General features: G+C 45.5%; 1 protein-coding gene across 5 annotated transcripts; it reads right to left on the bottom strand.

Moving 5' to 3' along the window:
• Positions 1–27: 27 nt before the first annotated feature.
• Positions 28–15,566, bottom strand: ccnyl1 (cyclin Y-like 1). 5 transcript variants are annotated; one of them, XM_024005796.2, is made up of 11 exons: positions 15,080–15,561; positions 14,332–14,512; positions 9,596–9,676; positions 9,244–9,287; positions 6,784–6,878; positions 6,656–6,691; positions 6,467–6,518; positions 4,284–4,403; positions 2,122–2,288; positions 795–957; positions 28–573 (listed from the first exon to the last, which is right to left on the bottom strand). In XM_024005796.2, exons 2-11 carry the CDS (start codon positions 14,486–14,488, stop codon positions 457–459), a joined length of 1,032 nt encoding a protein of 343 aa, XP_023861564.1. In that variant the 5' UTR covers positions 14,489–14,512; positions 15,080–15,561; the 3' UTR covers positions 28–456. The 5 variants fall into 5 exon arrangements, with proteins under 5 accessions (XP_023861564.1, XP_023861574.1, XP_023861555.1 ...); XM_024005806.3 differs by having other exon boundaries at positions 15,101–15,561; XM_024005787.2 differs by having other exon boundaries at positions 14,332–15,561.
• Positions 15,567–22,747: the final 7,181 nt, after the last annotated feature.

The following is a 22,747-nucleotide window of genomic DNA, read 5'->3' as shown; positions in this document are numbered from 1 at the left end:
CATCTCCACTCCAATGAAAGCCACACGGATGTTTCATGATTAGTGTTTATTTAAAATACTCCATCTGCAAATTATTTTTCCATTTAAAAACAGAAAAAAATGTCACAGCTAGCAGCCTACATAGTAAGCAATTMTTTTTTTTTTAATAAACAGGAAAGGAGTCTTTTCTTTTCTCTCTGTAGTGAATACGTTTTTTTGCACAGGGGTCTGGGACCGGCCAGTCAGGGGAGGGGGCATGAGMGGCTGCCAACGACAAATCCCTGAGAGGTACGAGTTGGTATGGGGTTTGTGGCGAGTCATGGTTAGGTATCCTGGAGTGTTTGTTGGTTAGGCCGTAGAGGTCAGATATTGTGTCGCTGTCCAGTGAGCACAACATTGGTGTATGGCTGTCCAATAAGAGAACAGCATTCGAGTGACATTTGTCCAATGAGAGAACAGCACTGTAGTATGGCTGGCCTATGAGAGTACAGCATTGGAGCAGCGGATGCCCACCAGGTTGTCAGCGCTAAAGGACCTCCTCATGGCTGCTCGGCTCCGGTCCTTATACTTGTCCTCACACAGTCTGGAGATGGCCTGAACACACACACACACACACACACACACACAGGGATGAGTGACTAGTCACTGTGGCTTCAAACCTAATGGACTGGTTAAATTCCCTTTCTACAACTCTTATGTGTCCCTCTCTGCTACCATCTTTTCTGTGACGCATTCTCAAACCTCTACTGATACCTGTAAGCTCCATCATAGCCCTCTCCCACCCACCACCCTTTAACTACCCCTCATTGCCGTACCTCCAGTTTCTGTGCCCTCTCGTTGCCGAGTGTCTCCAGTGGGAAGCGGAGGTTGTTGTCGTCAGCCAGAGAGCGCAGGTCGAAGTAGTACTTGGCATAAACACTAGCCGGGACGTTGATGTTGAACTGCAGCAGCTCCAGGAATTGGCGTTCCATCTCGTTCCTGAAAGGGGAGAGAGCGAGGGAAACATGGTTAAACATTCCTAGTAAAAGTTGCTCTTAGGCACAGCTATAGGATCAACCTCCCCAAATGAAATAATAACCCTGACAATCAGTGGGGGAGAAATYCCAAATGGACTTTAGATCAGTGATAGGGGTAGCTTCATCCACAGGCAAGCCCTCAGGGCATCAATCTAATCAATAGCAAACTCCACTTGTCTTTCCCTGGAGCAGCAAGGAGAACGGTACATGAGGGCTATTCATTCTAACTGTCCTGCAGTGAAGACCATACTGGCTTTCTGACAGAGCGGCTTGCTTCAGGTATATCATGTCTCTCCCTGTACAGATCCCCCTCATCATCCTCATCTTCACGACAATGAATAAGAGCGGCATGCCGGTCACCATGGAGACAGCATCCAGGATGCTTTGTGGGAAAGGAGACATGAGAGGGCCAGGGTGGCTGAAGGTTGGTGTGTGTGTGTGTGTGTGTGTGTGTGTGTGTATTGGAAGGCTGGTCTCCCAGGGAAACTAATGGAGCGGGCGAGGGCTGGGGCCATTATGTAGTAGCGGTGAGAGCCACTCCAGACCCTCCCTCCCCTTTCCTACCCCCGCCAGTCCTTGGCCCAGCTCACAAAGAGCACTTCAATGGAGGAGATGAAACTAGACCGCGAGAAGAGAGGGAGAGCACACACACAGAAAAACATGTACACACGTGTACTGTTAAACAAATGAGACATACAACACACTCCAAAACCTACTAGAATGATGGCCAGTAGTGTAGTGAGGAGCAGCCTACTGATTGCTTTGAGATTGCCTTCTGAACACAACCTCACTCAGCCTCCGTGCCTCTCTCCCTCTGTAGTCTCCTCTCAGTTTGATCCTAACACAGGGGCCCACATCACACAGCCCTGATCAGAGCTAGAGACAAGACTACTATACCAGTCTACAGACCACCGCCCAATGACTGATCATCAGACCAGGAAGGCGGTCTACGTCTGTCCTCCACCTGGACATGACTCAAAAGAATGACTGCCAATGAGCCTCTTCCTTCAATGTGAAAAGATGACATCGGAACCAGCACAGTACGGTTCAGGTTGGCACAATAGTGAAAAAAGGGTATATTGTGTGTAATGACTCTATATAAAAGTGACAACTGTGGCAGACGTACATGTCCTCCACGGTGATGTCTTTGAGGATCTGGCAGTAATCTACGTTCCAGACAGCCTGGTCATCCCACACCTTGGAGGCCAGCAGGATGGCCCCCAGTACAATGCGCTTCCAGTTACATGGACAGATGTCTATCTCAGCGTAGGTCAGCAGACGCTCCAGGTACACCTGGTGAGGTAGATAAACCTGCGGTGGCTATTTCACTTCAGAAATGTGATTGGCACAACAAAGAAAATAAGTAAGCGCAATCAGTGGGTAACAGCATGTTATTGATTTATTTGAACCAATCACACTGTAATAAACAAATGCAGGTCTACTCTGTTCATTGAGATGAGGCTCTGTTCACTTGACTTGCTGTGCTTTATCAATGGTTTCTAATACTTTGCTGCCCTCTGGTGGTACATTAGTGCAGATGCAGGTTAATACAAAATCAAATCAAACTTTGTCACATGCACCGAATACAAGAAGTGTAGATTTTACCGTGAAATGCTTACAAGTCTTTAACCAACAGTGCAGTTCAAGAAGAGTTAATAAAATATRTACCAAGTAGACTAAAGTAAAAAATAATAAAAAGTAACAATAACAAGTCAATGTGTGGGGGTACAGGTTAGAGGTAATTTGTACATGCAYGTAGGGGTGAAGTGACTATGCATAGATAATAAACAGTAAGTAGCAGCAGTGTACAAAACAAATGGGGGGGGTCAATGTAATAGTCCGGTGACCATTTGATTAATTGTTCAGCAGTCTTATGGCTTGGGGGTAGAAGCTGTTAAGGAGCCTTTTGGTCCTAGACTTGGCGCTCCGGTACCGCTTGCTGTGCGGTAGCAAAGAAAACAGTCTATGACTTGGGTGACTGGTCTGACAATTTTATGGGCTTTCCTCTGACACCGCCTATTATATTAGGTCCTGGATGGCAGGAAGCTTGGCCCCATTGATGTACTGGGCCATACGCACTACCCTCTAGCGTCTTATGGTCAGATGCTGAGTAATTGCCATACRAGGCTGTAATGCAACCGGTCAGGATGCTCTCGATGGTGCAGCTGTAGAACCTTTGAGGATCTGGGGACCCATGCCAAATCTTTTCAGTCTCCTGAGGGGGAAAAGATTTGGTCGTGCCCTCTTCACAACTGTCTTGGTGTGTTTGGATCATGATAGATCGTTGGTGATGTGGACACCAAGGAACTTGAAACTCTCGACCCGTTCCACTACAGCCCCGTTGATGTTAATGGGGGCCTGTTTGGCCCACTTTTTCCTGTAGTCCACAATCAGCTCCTTTGTCTTGRTCACATTGAGGGAGAGGTTGTTGTCCTGGCACCACACTGCCAGTTCTCTGACCTCCTCCCAATAGGCGGTCTCATCGTTGTCGATGACCACTGTTGTGTCGTCAGCAAACTTAATAACGGTGTTGGAGTCGTGTTTGGCCATGCAGTCGTGGYTGAACAGGGAGTACTGGAGTGGACTAASTACACACCCCTGAGGGGCCCCAGTGTTGAGGATCAGCGTAGCAGATGTGTTGTTGCCTACCCTTACTACCTGGGGGCAACCAGTCAGAAAGTCCAGGATCCAGTTGCAGAGGGAGGTGTTTAGTCCCAGGGTCCTTAGCTTAGTGATGAGCTTCGTGGGCACTATGGTGTTGAACGCTGAGATATAGTTAACAAACAGCATTCTCACATAGGTGTTCCTTTTGTCCAGGTGGGAAAGGGCAGTGTGAAGTGCGATTGAGATTGCGTCATCTGTGGATCTGTTGGGGCCGGTATGCGAATTGGAGTGGGTCTAGGGTATCCGGGAGGATGCTGTTGATGTGAGCCATGTCCAGCCTTTCAAAGCACTTCATGAGTACCGACGTGAGTGCTACGTGGTGGTAATCATTTAGGAAGGTTACCTTCGCTTTCTTGGACAACAATATCTAGCYGAATACATCTACAGCACYGGAGGTTGGTGGAACKTTATTTGGGGATGGGCTTGTGTTAATGGCTGGAGCGGAATGGTATCAAATACAGCAAACACACGCGCCGTTCCAGCCACTATTATGAGCCATCCTCCCCTCAGCAAACTCCACTGATCTATTGTATCCTTTCATATATGTGTTGATTAATCATGTATTCGCTGCTGATACGTGGGTGTATAATGTGTTTTGATTGTGTTGTTGCTGACTGGACTCACCAAGGTGACAATGGCACACTCTGCAGTGAGCTGTGCAGCGCTGAACAGAGTTCTGACAAAGCGGTAGATGCGTTTGTGCTCGGGGTCCGTACGAGAGTAGTCACCAGGAACCTGCTCTCTCTTCAGGGAGAAGACCGGGTTAGACACAGATACAATATACACCAGTGGAGGCTGCTGAGGGGAGGACGGCTCATAATAATGGCTAGAAAAGGAGCGAATGGAATGGTATCAAACCATGTGTTTAATGCATTTGATACCATTCCACTCATTACCACGAGCCCGTCCTCCCCAAATAATATGCCACCAACCTCACATGATACACCAGCCCAGATTCAACACATTCAGTCTTAAATGGCGTATAGACTACTCTCAACAAGATACAGTTGAAGTCGGAAGTTTACATACACCTTAGCCAAATACATTTAAACTCAGTTTCACAATTTCTGACAATTAATCCTAGGAAAAATTCCCTGTCTTAGGTCAGTTAGGATCACCACTTTATTTTAAGAATGTGAAATGTCAGAATATTAGTAGAGAGAATGATTTATTTCATCACATTCCCAGTGAGTCAGAAGATTACATACTAAATACTAGTTGATTGTATCATTGCCTATAAATTGTTTAACGTTTCAGGTAGCCTTCCACAAGCTTCCTACAATAAGTTGGGTGAATTTTGGCCCATCCCTCCTCACAGAGCTGGTGTAACTGAGTCAGGTTTGTAGGCCTCCTTGATCACACACACTTTTTCAGTTCTGCCCACAAATGTTCTATAGGATTGAGGTCAGGGCTTGTGATGGCCACTCCAATACCTTGACTTTGTTGTCCTTAAGCCATTTTGCCACAACTTTGGAAGTATTCTTGGGGTCATTGTCCATTTGGAAGACCCATTTGCAACCAAGCTTTAACTTCCTGAATGATTTCTTGAGATGTTCCTTCAATATATCCACATCATTTTCCTCCCTCATGAAGCCATCTATTTTGTTTAGTGGACCAGTCCCTCCTGCAGCAAAGCACCCCACAACATGATGCTGCCACCCCCATGCTTCACAGTTGGGATGGTGTTCTTTGTCCCCATGTGCAGTTGCAAACCGTAGTCTGGGTTTTTAATGGCGGTTTTGGAGCAGTGGCTTCTTCCTTGCTGTGCGGCCTTTCAGGTTATGTCGATATAGGACTCGTTTTACTGTGGATATAGATACTTTTGTACCCGTTTCCTCCAGAAGCTTCACAAGGTCCTTTGCTGTTGTTCTGGGATTGATTCGCACTTTTCGCACCAAAGTACATTCATCTCTAGGAGACAGAACGTGTCTCCTTCCTGAGCGGTATGACGGCTGCGTGGTCCCATGGTGTTTATACTTGCGTACTATTGTTTGTACATGTTTTTTTTCTGAGGTCTTGGCTGATTTCTTTTGATTTTTCCATGATGTCAGGCAAAGAGGCACTGAGTTTGAAGGTAGGCCTTGAAATACATCCACAGGTACACCTCCAATTGACTCAAATGATGTCAATTAGCTTATCAGAAGCTTCTAAAGCCATGACATCATTTTCGGGAATTTTCCAAGCTTTTTAAAGGCACAGTCAACTTTGTGTATGTAAACTTCTGACCCACTGGAATTGTGATACAGTGAATTATAAGTGAAATAATCTGTCTGTAAACAATTGTTGGAAAAATTACTAGTGTCATGCACAAAGTATATGTCCTAACCGACTTGCCAAAACTATAGTTTGTTAAACAAGAAATTTGTGGAGTGGTTGAAAAACAAGTTTTAATGACTACAACCTCTGTGTATGTAAACTTCCGACTTCAACTGTAAATAAAATATTTAAGTAATTTCTAAATTTAGGTGAACTATCAAACCTAATGGGTTTATGTTGAGTTTTCTACTAGCTAAACTAAATATTATTCAATCCTCCTGCAGTGGTGTGTTTTATGCTGAAGTTGGAACTAGAGGTGCACTGGGCTGGGCTATGGCATAAAGTTACAGTGTAAGGTCTAGAAGGGTGTGGGCAGACTGGCTGATGCCAGATATTGATGTAGACAAGGGCAGACACACCAGTACAGACAACAGTAGATCCACTGCAGATCCCTGTTTGGATGTAAACCTATATTAGAAGCTATTCTTTGGAATACATAAGATTCTGCAAACCCAGAGTGGATTATGGCAAAACTGGAACTGCCCACTCACCGACAAGGGGTGCATCTTCTCATCAAAAATGTCCAGTGACCTGTCAGAGTCCCTGAGACAGAGAGAACACCACTCTTTCACAAACCCCAATACACAGACATTTTGCCAGGCCCAGAGACCACCAACAGATCCATAATACCTACTACCTATGTATACTCAAAATGAACAAGTCAAGACACTGCCACTCACCTGTTTTTAATGTGGTAGTATATCGCTAGTGTAACACTGGAAGAGGAGAAAGATAATCCATTAGGACCTGTGTTCAACTAGAAAAGGTACATGTCTTGTCTGTGCATATGAAGGTAGCAGGAACCCACCATTTTATTGTGCTTTTCAAGTTGGGCTGGCTGACCGTGCTGTCATCTATAAAGATGGTGGAACAGGAACTGTACTTCTTAGAGAGAGGAGAGGTCTGCAAAAGGAAATGTGTGACATTCAGTGGAAGTTGTCTTGGAAGTCAGACAATGCTACACTGCTCAAAAAAATAAAGGGAACACTTAAACAACACAATGTAACTCCAAGTCAATCACACTTCTGTGAAATCAAACTGTTCCACTTAGGAAGCAACACTGATTGACAATAAATTTCACATGCTGTTGTGCAAATGGAAAAGACCAAAAGGTGGAAATTATAGGCAATTAGCAAGACACCCCAATAAAGGAGTGGTTCTGCAGGTGGTGACCACAGACCACTTCTCAGTTCCTATGCTTCCTGGCTGATGTTTTGGTCACTTTTGAATGCTGGCGGTGCTTTCACTCTAGTGGTAGCATGAGACGGAGTCTACAAACCACACAAGTGGCTCAGGTAGTGCAGCTCATCCAGGATGGCACATCAATGCGAGCTGTGGCAAGAAGGTTTGCTGTGTCTGTTAGCGTAGTGTCCAGAGCATGGAGGCGCTACCAGAGACAGGCCAGTACATCAGGAGACGTGGCGGAGGCCGTAGGAGGGCAACAACCCAGCAGCAGGACCGCTACCTCCGCCTTTGTGCAAGGAGGAGCACTGCCAGAGCCCTGCAAAATGACCTCCAGCAGGCCACAAATGTGCATGTGTCAGCATATGGTCTCACAAGGGGTCTGAGGATCTCATCTCGGTACCTAATGGCAGTCAGGCTACATCTGGCGAGCACATGGAGGGCTGTGCGGCCCACAAAGAAATGCCACCCCACCACATGACTGACCCACCGCCAAACCGGTCATGCTGGAGGATGTTGCAGCAGACAGAACGTTCTCCACGGCGTCTCCAGACTCTGTCACGTCTGTCACATGTGCTCAGTGTGAACCTGCTTTCATCTTGAAGAGCACAGGCGCCAGTGGCGAATTTGCCAATCTTGGTGTTCTCTGGCAAATGCCAAACGTCCTGCACGGTGTTGGGCTGTAAGCACAACCCCCACCTGTGGATGTCGGGCCCTCATACCACCCTCATGGAGTCTGTTTCTGACCGTTTGAGCAGACACATGCACATTTGTGGCCTGCTGGAGGTCATTTTGCAGGGCTCTGGCAGTGCTCCTCCTGCTCAAAGGCGGAGGTAGCGGTCCTACTGCTGGGTTGTTGCCCTCCTACGGCCTCCTCCACGTCTCCCTGATGTACTGGCCTGTCTCCTGGTAGCGCCTCCATGCTCGGACACTCGCTGACAGACACATCAAACCTTCTTGCCACAGCTCGCATTGATTGTGCCATCCTGGATGAGCTGCACTACCTGAGCCACTTGTGTGGGTTGTAGACTCCGTCTCATGCTACCACTAGAAGAAAGCACCGCCAGCATTCAAAAGTGACCAAAACATCAGCCAGGAAGCATAGGAACTGAGAAGTGGTCTGTGGTCACCACCTGCAGAACCACTCCTTTATTGGGGGTGTCTTGCTAATTGCCTATAATTTCCACCTTTTGTCTATTCCATTTGCACAACAGCATGTGAAATTTATTGTCAATCAGTGTTGCTTCCTAAGTGGACAGTTTGATTTCACAGAAGTGTGATTGACTTGGAGTTACATTGTGTTGTTTAAGTGTTCCCTTTATTTTTTTGAGCAGTGTATATTGAACCCTATCCCTTTGAGGTAATTGATGCTAACGCTAGCCTGTGGTGGCTATAGCCAAATAATGACGTCACCAATTGGTTGCAGTCACTCCTGACAAACTACTTCCAAGGTAAAAGGTTAGGTTTGAAATGTGGGTGAACTAGGCTATGTAATCTTGGGTCAGGGCAGTCACTATAATACAGATGTGTAGTTGAGGCAGGACAGTGGACACACTTAAAACATTCATACCAGGTCTCCTGTTTAATTGTGTTTGTCTTCTAGCTGACCGGACACCCCAGCCACTTACTACAGGGCTAGTCTGTTCTGTTCACCACAAGTACATAGGCTACATGAACACACACACACAGTAGGGTATTTGACCAGGTCAAAAAGCCTAGGCAATTAGTTAGTTTCCACAGTGGAGATATTAAATAGAGGTCAGAYCAAACAAAGATTAAGAGGGCAGCCATAATGTCAGCCAACCCTCTGCTCAGACCCTATAAAAGCTGACCAATCATCAGGTATGATGTCAGATATTTAAATTTGCATATGTATTAGTTTGGTGTTGTCCTCCAGAGTAGGGACACAATGTTTTGGTGTCTCATCTGCCAGAGCCACAGTGCATCCGATGACCCCAGGTGACAATGACATCATACAGCTAACTCTAGAGCATGTGATGAATACACACAGTAGCCACCCCCCACACACACAAAACCTTAATTATTGTTGGTTGACAAAAACCCAACCTAACCATGAAATACTTACATGACTAACATGGTTTATGTGATTGCTTTTCCTCTTGTCTTGCACTGGAAGGAAAAAGAAAATAGGCCATGTCAGACTCAGGCAAAACAGTCACATTGAAAGGGAAAGGATGAGGAACAGTCACATTGTGCTTATGAGAGAGCATAGAAGAGTCACTTACAGTAGCCTAAGTATCATCTCTTTACATAGCGTGCTAGAGCAGAGACATTGGTGGTGGAGAGGGCGAGTTACCACCGTACCAAGTAGCTAAAGTGCATAAAACGAGAGTTTGAGACGTGTGCTGTATGGACTCTCACGGCATCATGATCATGTCTCGTGTGATGATGTGATGCGAGCAGAGTAGATTACTTACACGCACAGTCTGTCTGGGACTTGCTGAGGAAGATGGTGCTGACTCGGGCATGGTTCGATGGGTGGGACTCCTGGGCCAGGTCTGGAACACACAAAGTCACCATGGACCAATAGAAAACAGTAGATAAAAGGGGATAATGATACAGACTGTTATTGAAGAGACTGACTTGTTCCGTGGTTAGTGATACAGAGAACAGCCTGTGTAAACTCTTAGTTCACCGGAGGCCGGTATGTTGACCAGAGGCCGGTATGTTGACCAGAGGCCGGTATGTTGACCCGAGGCCGGTATGTTGACCCGAGGCCGGTATGTTGACCCNGAGGCCGGTATGTTGACCCGAGGCCGGTATGTTGACCCGAGGCCGGTATGTTGACCCGAGGCCGGTATGTTGACCCGAGGCCGGTATGTTGACAGCAGCATCATCGCATACTAAACGATGAAGATCGATTTGATGACCTCATTTGAAACCACACCACATAAATCGGTCCATTACACACAGGTTCAATGGTTAGGCTTAGCAATTAGACAACCTGAACCAACCGTAATGTATTAACAGCTGCCTCTCTGTCTGGGATTGTGAGCCCCTGGTGTGGAACGTGGCAGGCAGGGCCAGGGGGATATCAGGTCAGGCGGCTTGGCAGAGCCAGCATACCCCCCGTCCACTCAGGCTGTGGCCGGGGATGGTGGTATGGGACTGGCAGGGAAGGGGCAACAATGAGGCCTTTGTCTGGGGTCTCTGTGGAGAACACTGGGTTCTCTCTCCTTAAGCTCCACCCATACTGGCCAGCATGCTGAGAAACAGAAGGTGGAGCAGAGTGCCAGTCATGCCTGCCCATCTGCAGACATGCTACCGAACAGCGTGTGCGCTTTGCAGAGCATAGAGAAGCGTCATGGACAACTTGGACCAACAGGTAAAACCAGTGGTTTTCAACCTGTGGTCCAACCACTGTTGATCCGTGGGGTACTGGAGGTAGTTTTTTGGTAAAAAGCAATTTGATATTACAATAGGCCTTTAAATCTGTTACAGTCACTGATAAAATTGACTCTTAAATTTGACCACTAAAATATTTGTGATTTGGTGGTCCCCGGAACAGAAAATGTTGAGAACTGCCGAGGTAGACTTTTGCAACACGGTGCAACATACACACTTCTGCCACTACCGATCAGATAAATGGCACGCTGTCTGGGATTGTGAGCCCCTGGGCTCCCGAGTGGCGCAGCTGCCTAAGGCACTGCATCTCAATGCTAGAGGCATCACTACAGACCGTGGTTCGATTCCAGGCTGTATCACAACCGGCAGTGATCAGGAATCTCATTGTGCGCCGCCCTATTGGCCCAGCGTCGTCCTGGTTAGGGTTTGGCCGGGGTAGGCCGTCATTGTGAATAAGAATTTGTTCTTACCTGATTTACCTAGTTAAAAGGTTAAATAAAATACAACTCAGATTAGAGTACATCAGACACCATCATGTGATTACTGCATCCTAGATAAGATGGAGCCTCAGCTCCCCTACCCAGCCACACATCTCCTCCCTCCACCAGCATCTACCATTCACGCCCTGACCCCTACATGGACTGGAGTCTTCCTGCCGGGGAATCCCATGCCCGCTGAGCACTGWCTGTGCCCGTCATGGTATTTCTGTCCCGGCTCCACTGCTCCAGTTTAAGAGGTATGCCACTGCCATGTGATGCCAGGAATGGGATGTGGAGGTGGAGCCAGGCGGGCATACAGTATCTCTCAACAGTAAGGAGGGCAAGCCATGGTTAGCATGTTACCCACTAGCCTATACATACCCACTACTGCAGTAGTAGGCCTATATGAGAATCTGCCCTGCCCCTGGACCTACTACAGCAGGTATAGGTCTTCCGAGTCATAACCAGTGGTCATACAAACTGGATACACAGATTACTTCATTCAGCCCCCTTCACTCGTATTCGTCCCTTTTTGCCATGGCTCATGCTGTGTTCTTATACTATCCGAGTGACTCAAAATCAATGGGGGCCCCATGCCATGTTTGAATTTTAGTGTTGCGATTCAGTGATGTAAATGCGAAAGCACAACCGTCACTCACCGCTCTGTTTTTCCTCTATGTCACGGGCACTCAGAGGCTGCGTGACAGCGAAGCCTAGTCTGACTTGCCGGTTTGTTCTTACATGCTAAATAAAAACATATCTAGTATCCACTTTGCTCYCGCTGCGATGGTTGTGATGGTGATGTAGTCTATTGTGCTAAAATGCGTCACTGGCGCTAGGCCGAAGAGTGGCTGTCTGAAGTCTCTGCACATGGTGATTACGCTCTAAAACTTCTCATTTCCTGGCTCTCACAAGACAACACTTTGGCATGAGTGGCCCTTATCAGGTGATCTACCCTCAGTTCAGTCTCCTACTCGTTATCATCCACCTACAGCTGGTCCTAGACCTGTGATGAAAAGCAGGAGGACTGTCTTCATAATAGTGCTGAGCAATTAGTGCTTTTTGAGGTCGGTTCGGTTATTAAAAAATAAAGATTTTCGGTTTCGATAATTGTTTTTAAACATGAAATGCACTATGCATTATGTGGGTTGAATGCTGTAAAACCACAATAAAACAATGAATAAAAGTCACATGACGGTAGTGACTGCCATACCCATGACACTTATTAACAATCAGTTATTCACAGTATTTAATACAAATATTTCAGGTTGTGTATTTAACATGTTTTATTTGATAACTTGTATTTCATTCCAAATCATCTCTATAGAGCTGTTTCCTATGCTGTCTAACAAAACCACTATTGTAGTAGTTCAAAGTAAATAAGAATACTTTTGTAACGGTTGAATACCAATTATTAATCACTTAGATAATGTATTTTCAGGTAAAGATGCCTCATGAAAAAACTGCTCTCTTGATCGTGGATTCTTCTGTCTCCTATGTAGCAGGCGTAAAAGAAACAGACTGGACAAGTTTAGCAGTCAATGGACTATGGTCATTGTAGTTAATTATCAAGTTGTCTGCGGTAAACTATGTAGAAACTATGTTGGAAACTACAACTCCCTTCTACATCACACCGTTTGAGCTTGATCCGATTTATCTCTAGAGAAACTGCAGCACACATTGAGCTCACCCAACAACAAAAAAGAACATGGAATTCCAATAATTTAACCAAAGTCAGTTTAAAAATGAAAAATAACTGACATTTCAGTAAAAAAACAACAACAACTCAGCACTACTGCATAAGGACACAAAGAGAGACTGACCATCTAACCCTGACCCAGGGTTAGCCTTACAACAGCTGGGTCCAACACACTAGGCTTAGTGCTAATAGACAGGCAGACCCTCTCTCTCTCTGAAGTCAAAAATAAACCAAGGGGGCTGGGGAAAAGTGCTCTCTCAAGGGAATGCCTCTGTTACAGTAGGGTGGGTAAGGTGTTGCAGAGATCAGAGGCTATATCAATGATTCATTCATCCGTTTATGGCAAGGACTGCTAAAACAAAACATCCTTGTAACATTGCTGCAATTCTTTCATGAGGAGGATATCCCAAGCTGGAAGGCATGCAATGAAATCACATGGGAGTCATCCATAGACACAAGGGGTCTTATACTCACTGAGGATTAAAATAGTTATACTGTAGCTACATAACACTGCTTATCAGAGCATAGTGTACATAGTATTGGTTTAAAACAGATTTTCCACTTGTATATGATGTGTGTGTGTGTGTCAGCTGTCCTGTGGTATAACATCGGGATGCCAGGGATATCTGGCAGATTTGGGGAATAGATTCTTGGGGGTCTGTGCCATATTACACCAACCAGCCAGCCTCACCATGCAAATGGCACCCTATGCCATAGTGCAGTACTTTTGACAAGGGCCCATAGGGCTCTGGTAGTGCACTAAATGTAGTCCTTTGTAGTGCAGTTGGTAGAGCATAGCACTTGTAATGCCAGGGTAGTGGGTTTGATTCCCAGGACCAACCATATGTAAAATGTATAAATGCATGACTAAGTCACTTTGGATAAAAGCATCTGGTAAATGGCATACACTCACTAGCGTTTTAGGTACACCCACATTTTAGGTACACCCATTTAGTACCGGGTCAGACCCCCCCTTGCCTCCAGAACAGCCTGAATTATTTGGGGCATGGAAATGTTGCTAAATTGGTATCAAGGGACCTAACGTGTGCCAGGAAAACATTCCCCACACAATTACATCAACAGCCTGTACTGTTGAGACCAGGCAGGATAGGGCCATGTTGCAGCAGATGACCACACCGGGTTCCACTCCGATAATGCTGCTTACGCCAAATCCTGACTGCCATCAGCATGATGCAACAGAAACTGGGATTCGTCAGACCAGGCAATGTTTTTCCACTCTTCAATTGTCCAGTTTTGGTGATCATGTGCCCACTGGAACCACTTCTTGTTTTTCCTCTGATAGAAGTGGAACCCGGTGTGGTCGTCTGCTGCAATAGCCCATCCATGACAAGGAACGACAAGTTGTGTGTTACGAGATTTTGTTCCACACACCACTGTTGTACTGCGCTGTTATTTGCCTGGTTCAAACACCCCTCCTTCCCAGGCAGCCTCACCACACCTAACTTTATGTGCATGTAATTCAATTGGCTACAGACCTGAGGGAGGTGTATGAGAAATGGTGTGCGCAAAAGACTAAATGTGTGTAAAACTAATCAGAATATTGTACCTTTAGTATCTCTACTGCAGCAACTACAGCAGCTAATCCCAACTGCGCGTGCTTGACACCTACCGTCAGGCTCCTCTCTGTCGCTAATGTGCTGCAGGTACGGGCCGGTGTCTTCCCTCACGTTCGCGCTTATTTGGTAGTCTTCCTGGCGGTCCGCCAGTTGCCTTGGTAACTTTGGGCTTCTCTCCGGGGACACGCAGCATGCTATCGTATTCCCCATTCCGCACGAGGAATAACTTCAATACTATTTTAGAATCAAGAGTAGTGCAAAATTCCTTCAAATCAAGTATGCCAGCTAGCTAGTTTCAGCTACCAACAAATACATACGCTTATCATTCAGCTACAAAAAACATTAAAAACAGAAAATATTAAATTATAAACCAAATTGCTGACAATAAATATCAATGAATTGCACTTCTGTCCATGGGGGTGTGCTTGCCTGTTCTCCTTCCGCACCATGCATTAATCAAGATTGCTGGCTGTGCAACAAAAATAAAAAGCGATGTTTCTTCGTGTATACTATATTAGCTACATTGAGCAAAAACAAGGTTGCTCGCTACTTAACGACATAAATCATTTGTAACACCGAGGTCATCAAGAAGCTATTTAAACCTGAGCAATACAAGTGGCTGCCCATTCATCCATTGGCCATTCCTTTACAAGCAAAGTCAGCTAGCCAGCAAGCTAGCTATAGCAGCAACGGAACACTGTCTGTATGAGCGATTAGCTTGTCCCTTTAAACAATATAACTACTCCACGCATATGCAACTAGTTTCCAACCGTCGATTCCGAAGTAAATTAGATATCTCACGCCAGTCCCTTTTTTGATTACCAATCCCAGGATCAGACGCCAACTCTATCCCGAGGCTTGGTGTTCACGTAGCTGCCGTCTTGATAAAGAAATCAAAGCCGGAGCGGTTCAAATCATTTATCGAAGTCAATCTGGTCAAGTCTTCCCGAAGTTCATCTTCGACCCCACCCCCCTAACTTTCGGACTCAGGATCATCCGTTACCCCCTCTTCCCCACCGGCCAGTTCTGCGTACCGCTCGCAGCCACTACCGCCATCTGTTCCGAACACCGCTACCTGGCATGCACAGTTGACAGAATTCCTTAAATTACTATTGGGCGTGTAATCAAAACGAGTGGAATTTCTCAATGGCCATTGGTTCAAAAACGTGTAAATTGAAATTAATTCGGGAAAATAAATACGTTCAGAGCATACATCTCATCCTTATTGCTCTTCAAAATATGAATAATTAAGAATGACCGTCTCCCATCGTTCAATGGGCGGATTCGATCATTCTGAGCCGCGGGACACCGGCCCATGGCCTGTGACGTAACCTAKGTCGCGTGGTCCTGTCGTCAACAAGGCACCATGGTGCATCGTCCAGAAACATACATATATTTTCCATAAAACATACACTCACCGAACAGTTTATTACTAAAACGAATGCAATCAACTTTCACCCTGTGCAAAACACGCCGACCCGACCGCCTGATTAATCGAATCCGCTCATTGTACATGTCCAATTTTTATTTTGATGTAACCTTTATTTAACTAGGCCAGTCAGTTAAGAACACATTCTTATTTACAATGACGGCCTACACCGACCAAACCTGGACGACGCTGGGTCAATGGTGCGCTGCCCTATGGGACTCCCAATCACGGCCGGTTGTGATACAACCTGGATTCGAACCAGGGTGTCTGTAGTGCCAGACAGCTGCGCCACTCGGGAGACAATCAAGTTGTTCCATATAACGACACCGCTTGTTTAATCGTCATTTGATTGGACAAAAAAACAAGGAAAAGGCCATACCTCAATTATTCTTACAGAAGCAGCGCCTTTATATTGAGATAGCTCTTCATTCTGAACATTTTAAAATTCCAATTAGAAGACGCTCAGGTCAGAAATTATAACACATACTGCTTGCAGTTAGAGAGGTAGGAGGTGAACCAGTTTAGGGCAGTCCCACAGATGGCAGTGTGCTCTCTGAGGTGCTGCTGTGTTCTACTGTGTCAAAAGCAACACTGAGGTCCAGAAGAATCAAGATGGTGGGGGATCCTGTATCTGCAGTAATGAGCAGGTCATTAGCAGCCGCCTTCACCAGGGCTGTCTGTGCATGGGTCTGAAGCCAGACTGGAGAGCTTCGTAAAGCTGGTTAGCGCTGAGGTGTGAGGGAAGTTGAGTTGCCACCATCTTCTCCAGGAATTTAGATATAAATGGGAGGTTGGAAATAGGTCTGTAGTTTGAGAGGAGGTCTGGGTCAAGGGATGTTTTTTTGAGAAAAGCGGTGATGGCAGCAATTTTGAATAGTGAAGGCACCTGCCCGCTGTGGAGGGACTTGTTGAACAGATTTGTTAAAAACTGGATGAGAGCAGCTGAGCATGTTTTGAACAGTGATGTTGGAATAGGGTCGAGAGTGCCACTGGTAGTTTTCATTTTTTATATTAGTTTATATTAGCAAAGTCACTTAGAGGATGAGCAGATACGGGTGGTGGTGTAGGAGCCAGAGTGGGGTTAGATTTGGAGGATAGTATGTTCTCTCGGATGGTGTTGATTTTAGCCTTGAAGAACTCAGCAAATATATTGCATTGTTCGGTAGTTGCTGTGGGAGGGCCAGAGTCTGTAGGGTGGAGGAGGTGACTGATGGTGGAAAACAAGGTCCTAGGATTTCCTCGGTTGTTGTCTATCATGGCAGAGTAGAAGGTGGAGCGGGCTGCTTTAATGCTTTGAAATAGCAAGCCTGGTGGTCTTTATGGTTTGCTCTAGCTTGCGGCCATGGGTATTCATCAATGGTGTACTGTATATKAACCCTGGATTGCTGATGCTATATATTGGACATTGAGAGGCTTTGAAGCCACCGGTCAGCCATATTGGCACTCCCCAGTAGCAGCAGTCCTCCATAGGAATGAATGGAATTCTACAGTGTTTCAATTAAATGTTTCAAGGACGAAATTAAATGTATGGAAGTATTTTTGTTGTTATAGTGGGAACAGTAACATTTGTGCGCTACAAAACATTTTTTTAAGGAAAATGTTTTATTTTTATGTTTATTTATATAATTATGTACGCATTAAGGTGTCTAATAGAATAAACGTGTCAAAAACAAATGTAGACATTAATAAGTGCATTTTTATAGCTTCCAAAATCTTTTTAACAATGGTAGAGGAGTAACAAGATTGCTGTGCGGTGGCTTCAATACAGCGCCCCCTGTCAGTCATCCAGGGTTTATACACATCATTGGTCTTCATGCAACTCAGCTCCTCTGTGAACCATGGGGATGACCATTGSAAGGATAGTTTACGTGTTTTTTCAGGGGCAAGGCTGTTTATGGTCCTTAGAGTGCTGTTATACAGGTCAACCATCACATCAGGGGTGGACTCATGACAGTCAGCTTGTAGGGCAGGGAAAACAGACTCCTGGAAGATGGGGGTGTCTAGGGACATGATGTTTCTGAATTGAATAGTGTGCTTTAATAGGCTCATTTTAATGGCTGGAATGGAATCAATGGAACAGACTCAAACATGTGGTTTCCGAGATGACGAACCAGCACAGGTGTAACCATACTGACTAACGAGGTGACACTAATTGGTGCGCCCCACGTGCTAACATCCAACCTCGAAATATAAAAACTAAAGCCAATTTCTTTGAAAAGTACCCCATAGGGAGTTTAACATTGTTATCGTCTTTCTGTTACTACTGGACTTTTTGCAAGAACTTTGCTGTGATTGTTGCGCTACTTACAGATTTGATCAGTGCGAACGTCGTTTTCTGGCTTTTGAGAAGACAAAGACCCTTTCGGTGCTAGCTGCTCCGGAWTTTCGTTGTCCATTTGCTTTGTACACCGATTCCAGCGACGTAGGAGCAGGGGCCTACGTCGTGGGCTATACTCGACCTTGTCTCAGGATGGTAAGTTGGTGGTAGAAGATATCCCTCTAGTGGTGTGGGGGCTGTGCTTTGCAGATTCTCACTGGCAAACTCACACGTGCGGTGCAATCTGTATCGAAAAGCGCAAACGTGCTCCAACAGATTTGTTTTGTGTTTAAGGTGTTGCCCTGCAACAACCTCTCTCTCAGCAAGCTCAAAGGATCTCTGTGTCCAAACACAAGCTCATTCGGACTAAAACCAAGACATTCCTGAACAACCTCCTGGGCTGAAAACAGCGGGATCCATTCATCCCAGTCTTTCTCAAACTCAAAGCAGTAAGCTCTTAACATCGACTTCAAAGTCTGATAAAATCTCTCAAGAGCACCTTGAGACTCTGGGTGGTATGCACTAGAGGGGCAATGGGTAACACCCAATTGCTGTAGCAGTGACGGGAAGACCTTTGACATGAAATTCGAACCTTTGTTCGATTGCACTACCTGCGGAAGCTCAAACGCTGAAAATAATTTCACCAGGGCCTTAACAACACAGGGAGCTGTGATTTTTCTCAGTGGAATGGCCTCAGGGAAATGAGTGGCAGTGCACATGATGGTCAAGATAAAGTGGTTACCACTCTTTGCTTTGGGCAAAGGACCAACACAAACCACTAGAACCCTGCTGAAAGGTTTGTCCAAAGCAGGAATAGGCAGCAAAGGTGCAACAGGTTCAACTTGGTTCAGTTTACCCGTCCGCTAGCAAGCACAACAGGATTTATAGTAAGACACAGTATCCTGTTTCAGACCAGGCCAGAAGAATTTATGCAAGATACGGTCATACGTCTTGTTGACCCCAAGATGGCCTGCCATACTACCATTGTGAGCCAACCTCAGTATCTCTTGTCAAAGTGTAACTGGAACAAAAATTTGAGAAACAATGGGCCAATCGACATGCCCAGAAGTGGCGCGAGAATGCCATTTCCTTATTAGAACACCATCTCTGTCAAAGTAACCCCCACAAATTTAATCAAACTCCTCCTCTGGACGTATCTCAGCGAAAAGAGGGGAAAAGGAAACATCTTTACTTTGTTCAGCAATCAGCTGCTTCCTAGACATCAAGTCCTACAAACTCGCTCACCTTTGGGGTTTCTTTTTTTTGTTTATTACCCCTTTTTCTCCCCAATTCRGTGGTATCCAATTGGTAGTTACAGTCTTGTCCCATCGCTACAACTCCGATACGGACTCGGGTGAGGCGAAGGTCCAGAGCTGTGCGTCCTCCGAAACACAACCCAGCCAAGCCAAGCCGCTTCTTGACACAATGCCTGCTTAATCCTGAAGCCAGCCACACCAATGTGTCGGAGGAAACACCGCACACCTGGTGACCGTGTCAGCGTACACTGCGCCCTGCCTGCCACAGGAGTCACTAGTGTGCGATGGTACAAGAACATCCCTGCTGTGCCAAACCCGGGCGACGCTGGGCAAATTGTGCGCCGTCCCATGGGTCTCCCATCACAGCTGGCTGCGACAGAGCCTGGACTCCAACCATGATCTCTAGTGGCACAGCTAGCACTGCGATGCAGTGCCTTAGACCACTGCGTCACTCGGGAGGCCCACTTTTGGTGTTTTCAAGGGAGAGGTCAACTCAGGAGAGGTCAACTCAGGAGGTTTACCGAAATCAGGATAACCCATAAACGTCTCAGACAGATTGACCATGGTGGGATTGTTGACATCCTCCTCAACACTAGACTTGTTCCCGGCGACTTTCTTAGACAGCACGTGTAACGGCACACGCTGGAAACACTCTAGGGTACTTTCTGATTACCCATCAGGTTCCTATACTCTGGATTCCTTACAAACGACAGGATTTGGCACGACCTTCCCTCCAGCCAAATCGTTTCCCAAAATGAATGAGACCCCTGTCACTGGTAGGCTAGGCCTCACTCCAACGATCAGACTCAAGTTCCACATTATACAAAAGAACTTCCATGAAACCCATCTCCACGCCTTGCACTAACCAGTTGTTGAAGTGTCAGACAAAGGCAATACACCCTTCAAATGAATGACTGGGCTGCCCAGTATCTCGCAGTGTCTTCACCGGCTACTTAACAGCATTGCCACTCTGCAGAGACACGAACCCGGGTTCATGCACATCTGATCCAAAATCTTGTTTAGGAGCTACACCAGTCACAACCAGACACTTAATGGGCTGGAGTGCTCCCACAAGAACAAACTGCTTTTTCTCAAATTTTTATGTTTTAACTTAGGACACAGAGACAATGTGTCCTTTCCCACGGTAGTAATGACAAACTGGCAGATACAAAAAATACTGTTTTGCGCCAATCCTTATCTTTGGGCACTGCAGAAAAGGACTGAAACCTCGCAGTAGGAGGTGACTTCTCTGGATTGCTTTTTGCGTAGGGATAACTACTGGGTGCTTTGTTCATCTACAAGAACTGCAGCTTTCTCAGGAGTGAGATCCATAAATGTAGGTAGCAACCCTTTTCGTGAAGGCAATTTTTGAACTGCTTGAGAAGTATGAGTGTCTTTAAATCCTCAAAGTCCAAAAAGACAGGCTTGTTCCCTTAAGAACTTAACATGYCTTTGTGATTCCGTCTTTTGTAATTTACGGAATTGTTGTCTGTTGGTCTTGAGAGAGGTGGAGGGTTAACACCTTTAGTTGTCTCTCCGTATTTGATTTCTAGACAAACAATCCTTTATCTGATCTTCCCTGTATTCGTTTTGCTGCACTTTTTGGTTTGCTTTTGTCTTGAAGTTTGGTGTGGGTTTTAACTTAGGCTAATTTAGTGCGTGCTCATGGTGGGTGTGTTTTAGGTTCCAGTTGTTGTTTCTAGTCAACTTTCAGTGGACACCCCTGTTGTCACGCTGTATAATGATAGGACCTAAAATAAAGTACGTCATGAAAACAYTGAGGACAAAGCCCAAAAACAAACACGTATATATATATATAACACAGGGATGTAACCCAAACAATAGAGTGAGGTGTAAACCTCTAAATAATACACGGGACGAGACCCGTAATAACAAGTGCACAATAACACGTAGCACGAAAGCCGATACAACGGAGCACACGACCAACGGACATGGGACAATGATCGACAAGGACAATGGGGAACAGAGGGCACATATATACACATATTAATCAGGGGGAATGGGAACCAGGTGCGCGTAATGAGATAAGACAGTCCGCGGTTGGTGGTAGTGAATTCAGTTCAGTGACGCCTAGAAGGCTGGTGATGTAGACCTCCGGAGCTGGTGAACTGAATGAGCAGCAGTACCGGGGGAAGAGTGTCTTTCAGGACCCCTCTTAGCTTGACCTGGTAAAATCAACGATGTTAGCTACATAGCTAGTAGCTAGCTAATGAACAGCGTTCCAMTCCCAAAGAGAGAACTATGAAAATACAAAAACACAATTGCAACAAAAATATCAAATGTTATATCACTTCAAAATAATGATGCAAGTCCAGGTCTAATTTCTGTTTCCTAACCTCAGATACAGAGACCTGTGAAAGCTGATAAACCCTGTCTGCTGATGAATGTCCCAAAGAAAGTCCCAAGTCCTGGAGAGACTGAAGGGTATATCTCCAACGTGTCATATATGCTATTGGTTTACTGTTACAATTGGTTGTAGGACTACCAAAATACTGTTAAAAGTAACAATGCATAGACCTAGAACATGCATGGACGACCTTGCTCTTAGAGGTCTAGCTACTGGGTGTGCAGGTTTCTGTTCCAGCCCTGACATTCTGGCTATTATTTGTAATAGACACTTGTTTTAGAGTAAGATGAATGTTTAAACCCACTAACCATTTACATATGCGTTCTTTGTATGATATGAAATAAAGTGTTGATTCTTTGATTTAAGTATAGTGTKTTTTTTGGTAATTTAACATTCCTTGTTTGTCTGGTTTATTTGGTTGTCATTTACTCTCATTTTGTCTGATTATATTGCACAGATTTGCAGCTGCAGCTGATGTCCTTGATCATTGTTATAGGTGTAACAATCTCTGTATGGCTGAGCTAGGATGCAACCCCTGTCCACAACAGCACTTCATACCCACAAAGCAGCGTCCATTATCCTACAAAAAACATAATCTTGGTTGGGCTAGGATAACAGTACTTTAGTTCGCAGGGCAGGGGACATCACCACACGAAGGCTACTAGGGCTTTGCCATACTTTGTCTTTCCTTGATTACTCGCATTCTACCTCCTCAACTGTATTGTCTTGCAACTGTATTGGAGGAGAAGGTGCAAGGTCCCGCCCATCAGACCTATCCATGCTCTACCCTTTTGGTTACAGTGGATGTGAGATTATTTATGGCATGCATGCCAAATGCAGACATACGATGAGATTAATATTGACCTCGTGGGCATGACAATTAATCTTGATGGTTGTACAGTCGTCTCAAATAAAACTGTGAAGGACCTCGGCGTTACTCTGGACCCTGATCTCTCTTTTGACGAACATATCAAGACTGTTTCAAGGACAGCTTTTTTCCATRTACGTAACATTGCAAAAATCWGAKATMTTCTGTCCAAAAATGAMGCAGAAAAATMWATCCATGCTTTTGTTACTTCTAYGTTAGACTACTMCAATG

Source organism: Salvelinus sp. IW2-2015, linkage group LG2 (genome assembly GCF_002910315.2).
Source record: "Salvelinus sp. IW2-2015 linkage group LG2, ASM291031v2, whole genome shotgun sequence".
NCBI classification, from domain to species: domain Eukaryota; kingdom Metazoa; phylum Chordata; class Actinopteri; order Salmoniformes; family Salmonidae; genus Salvelinus; species Salvelinus sp. IW2-2015.
Note: the sequence above shows the minus strand (reverse complement) of the source record. Positions and strands in the feature narration are given on the sequence as shown.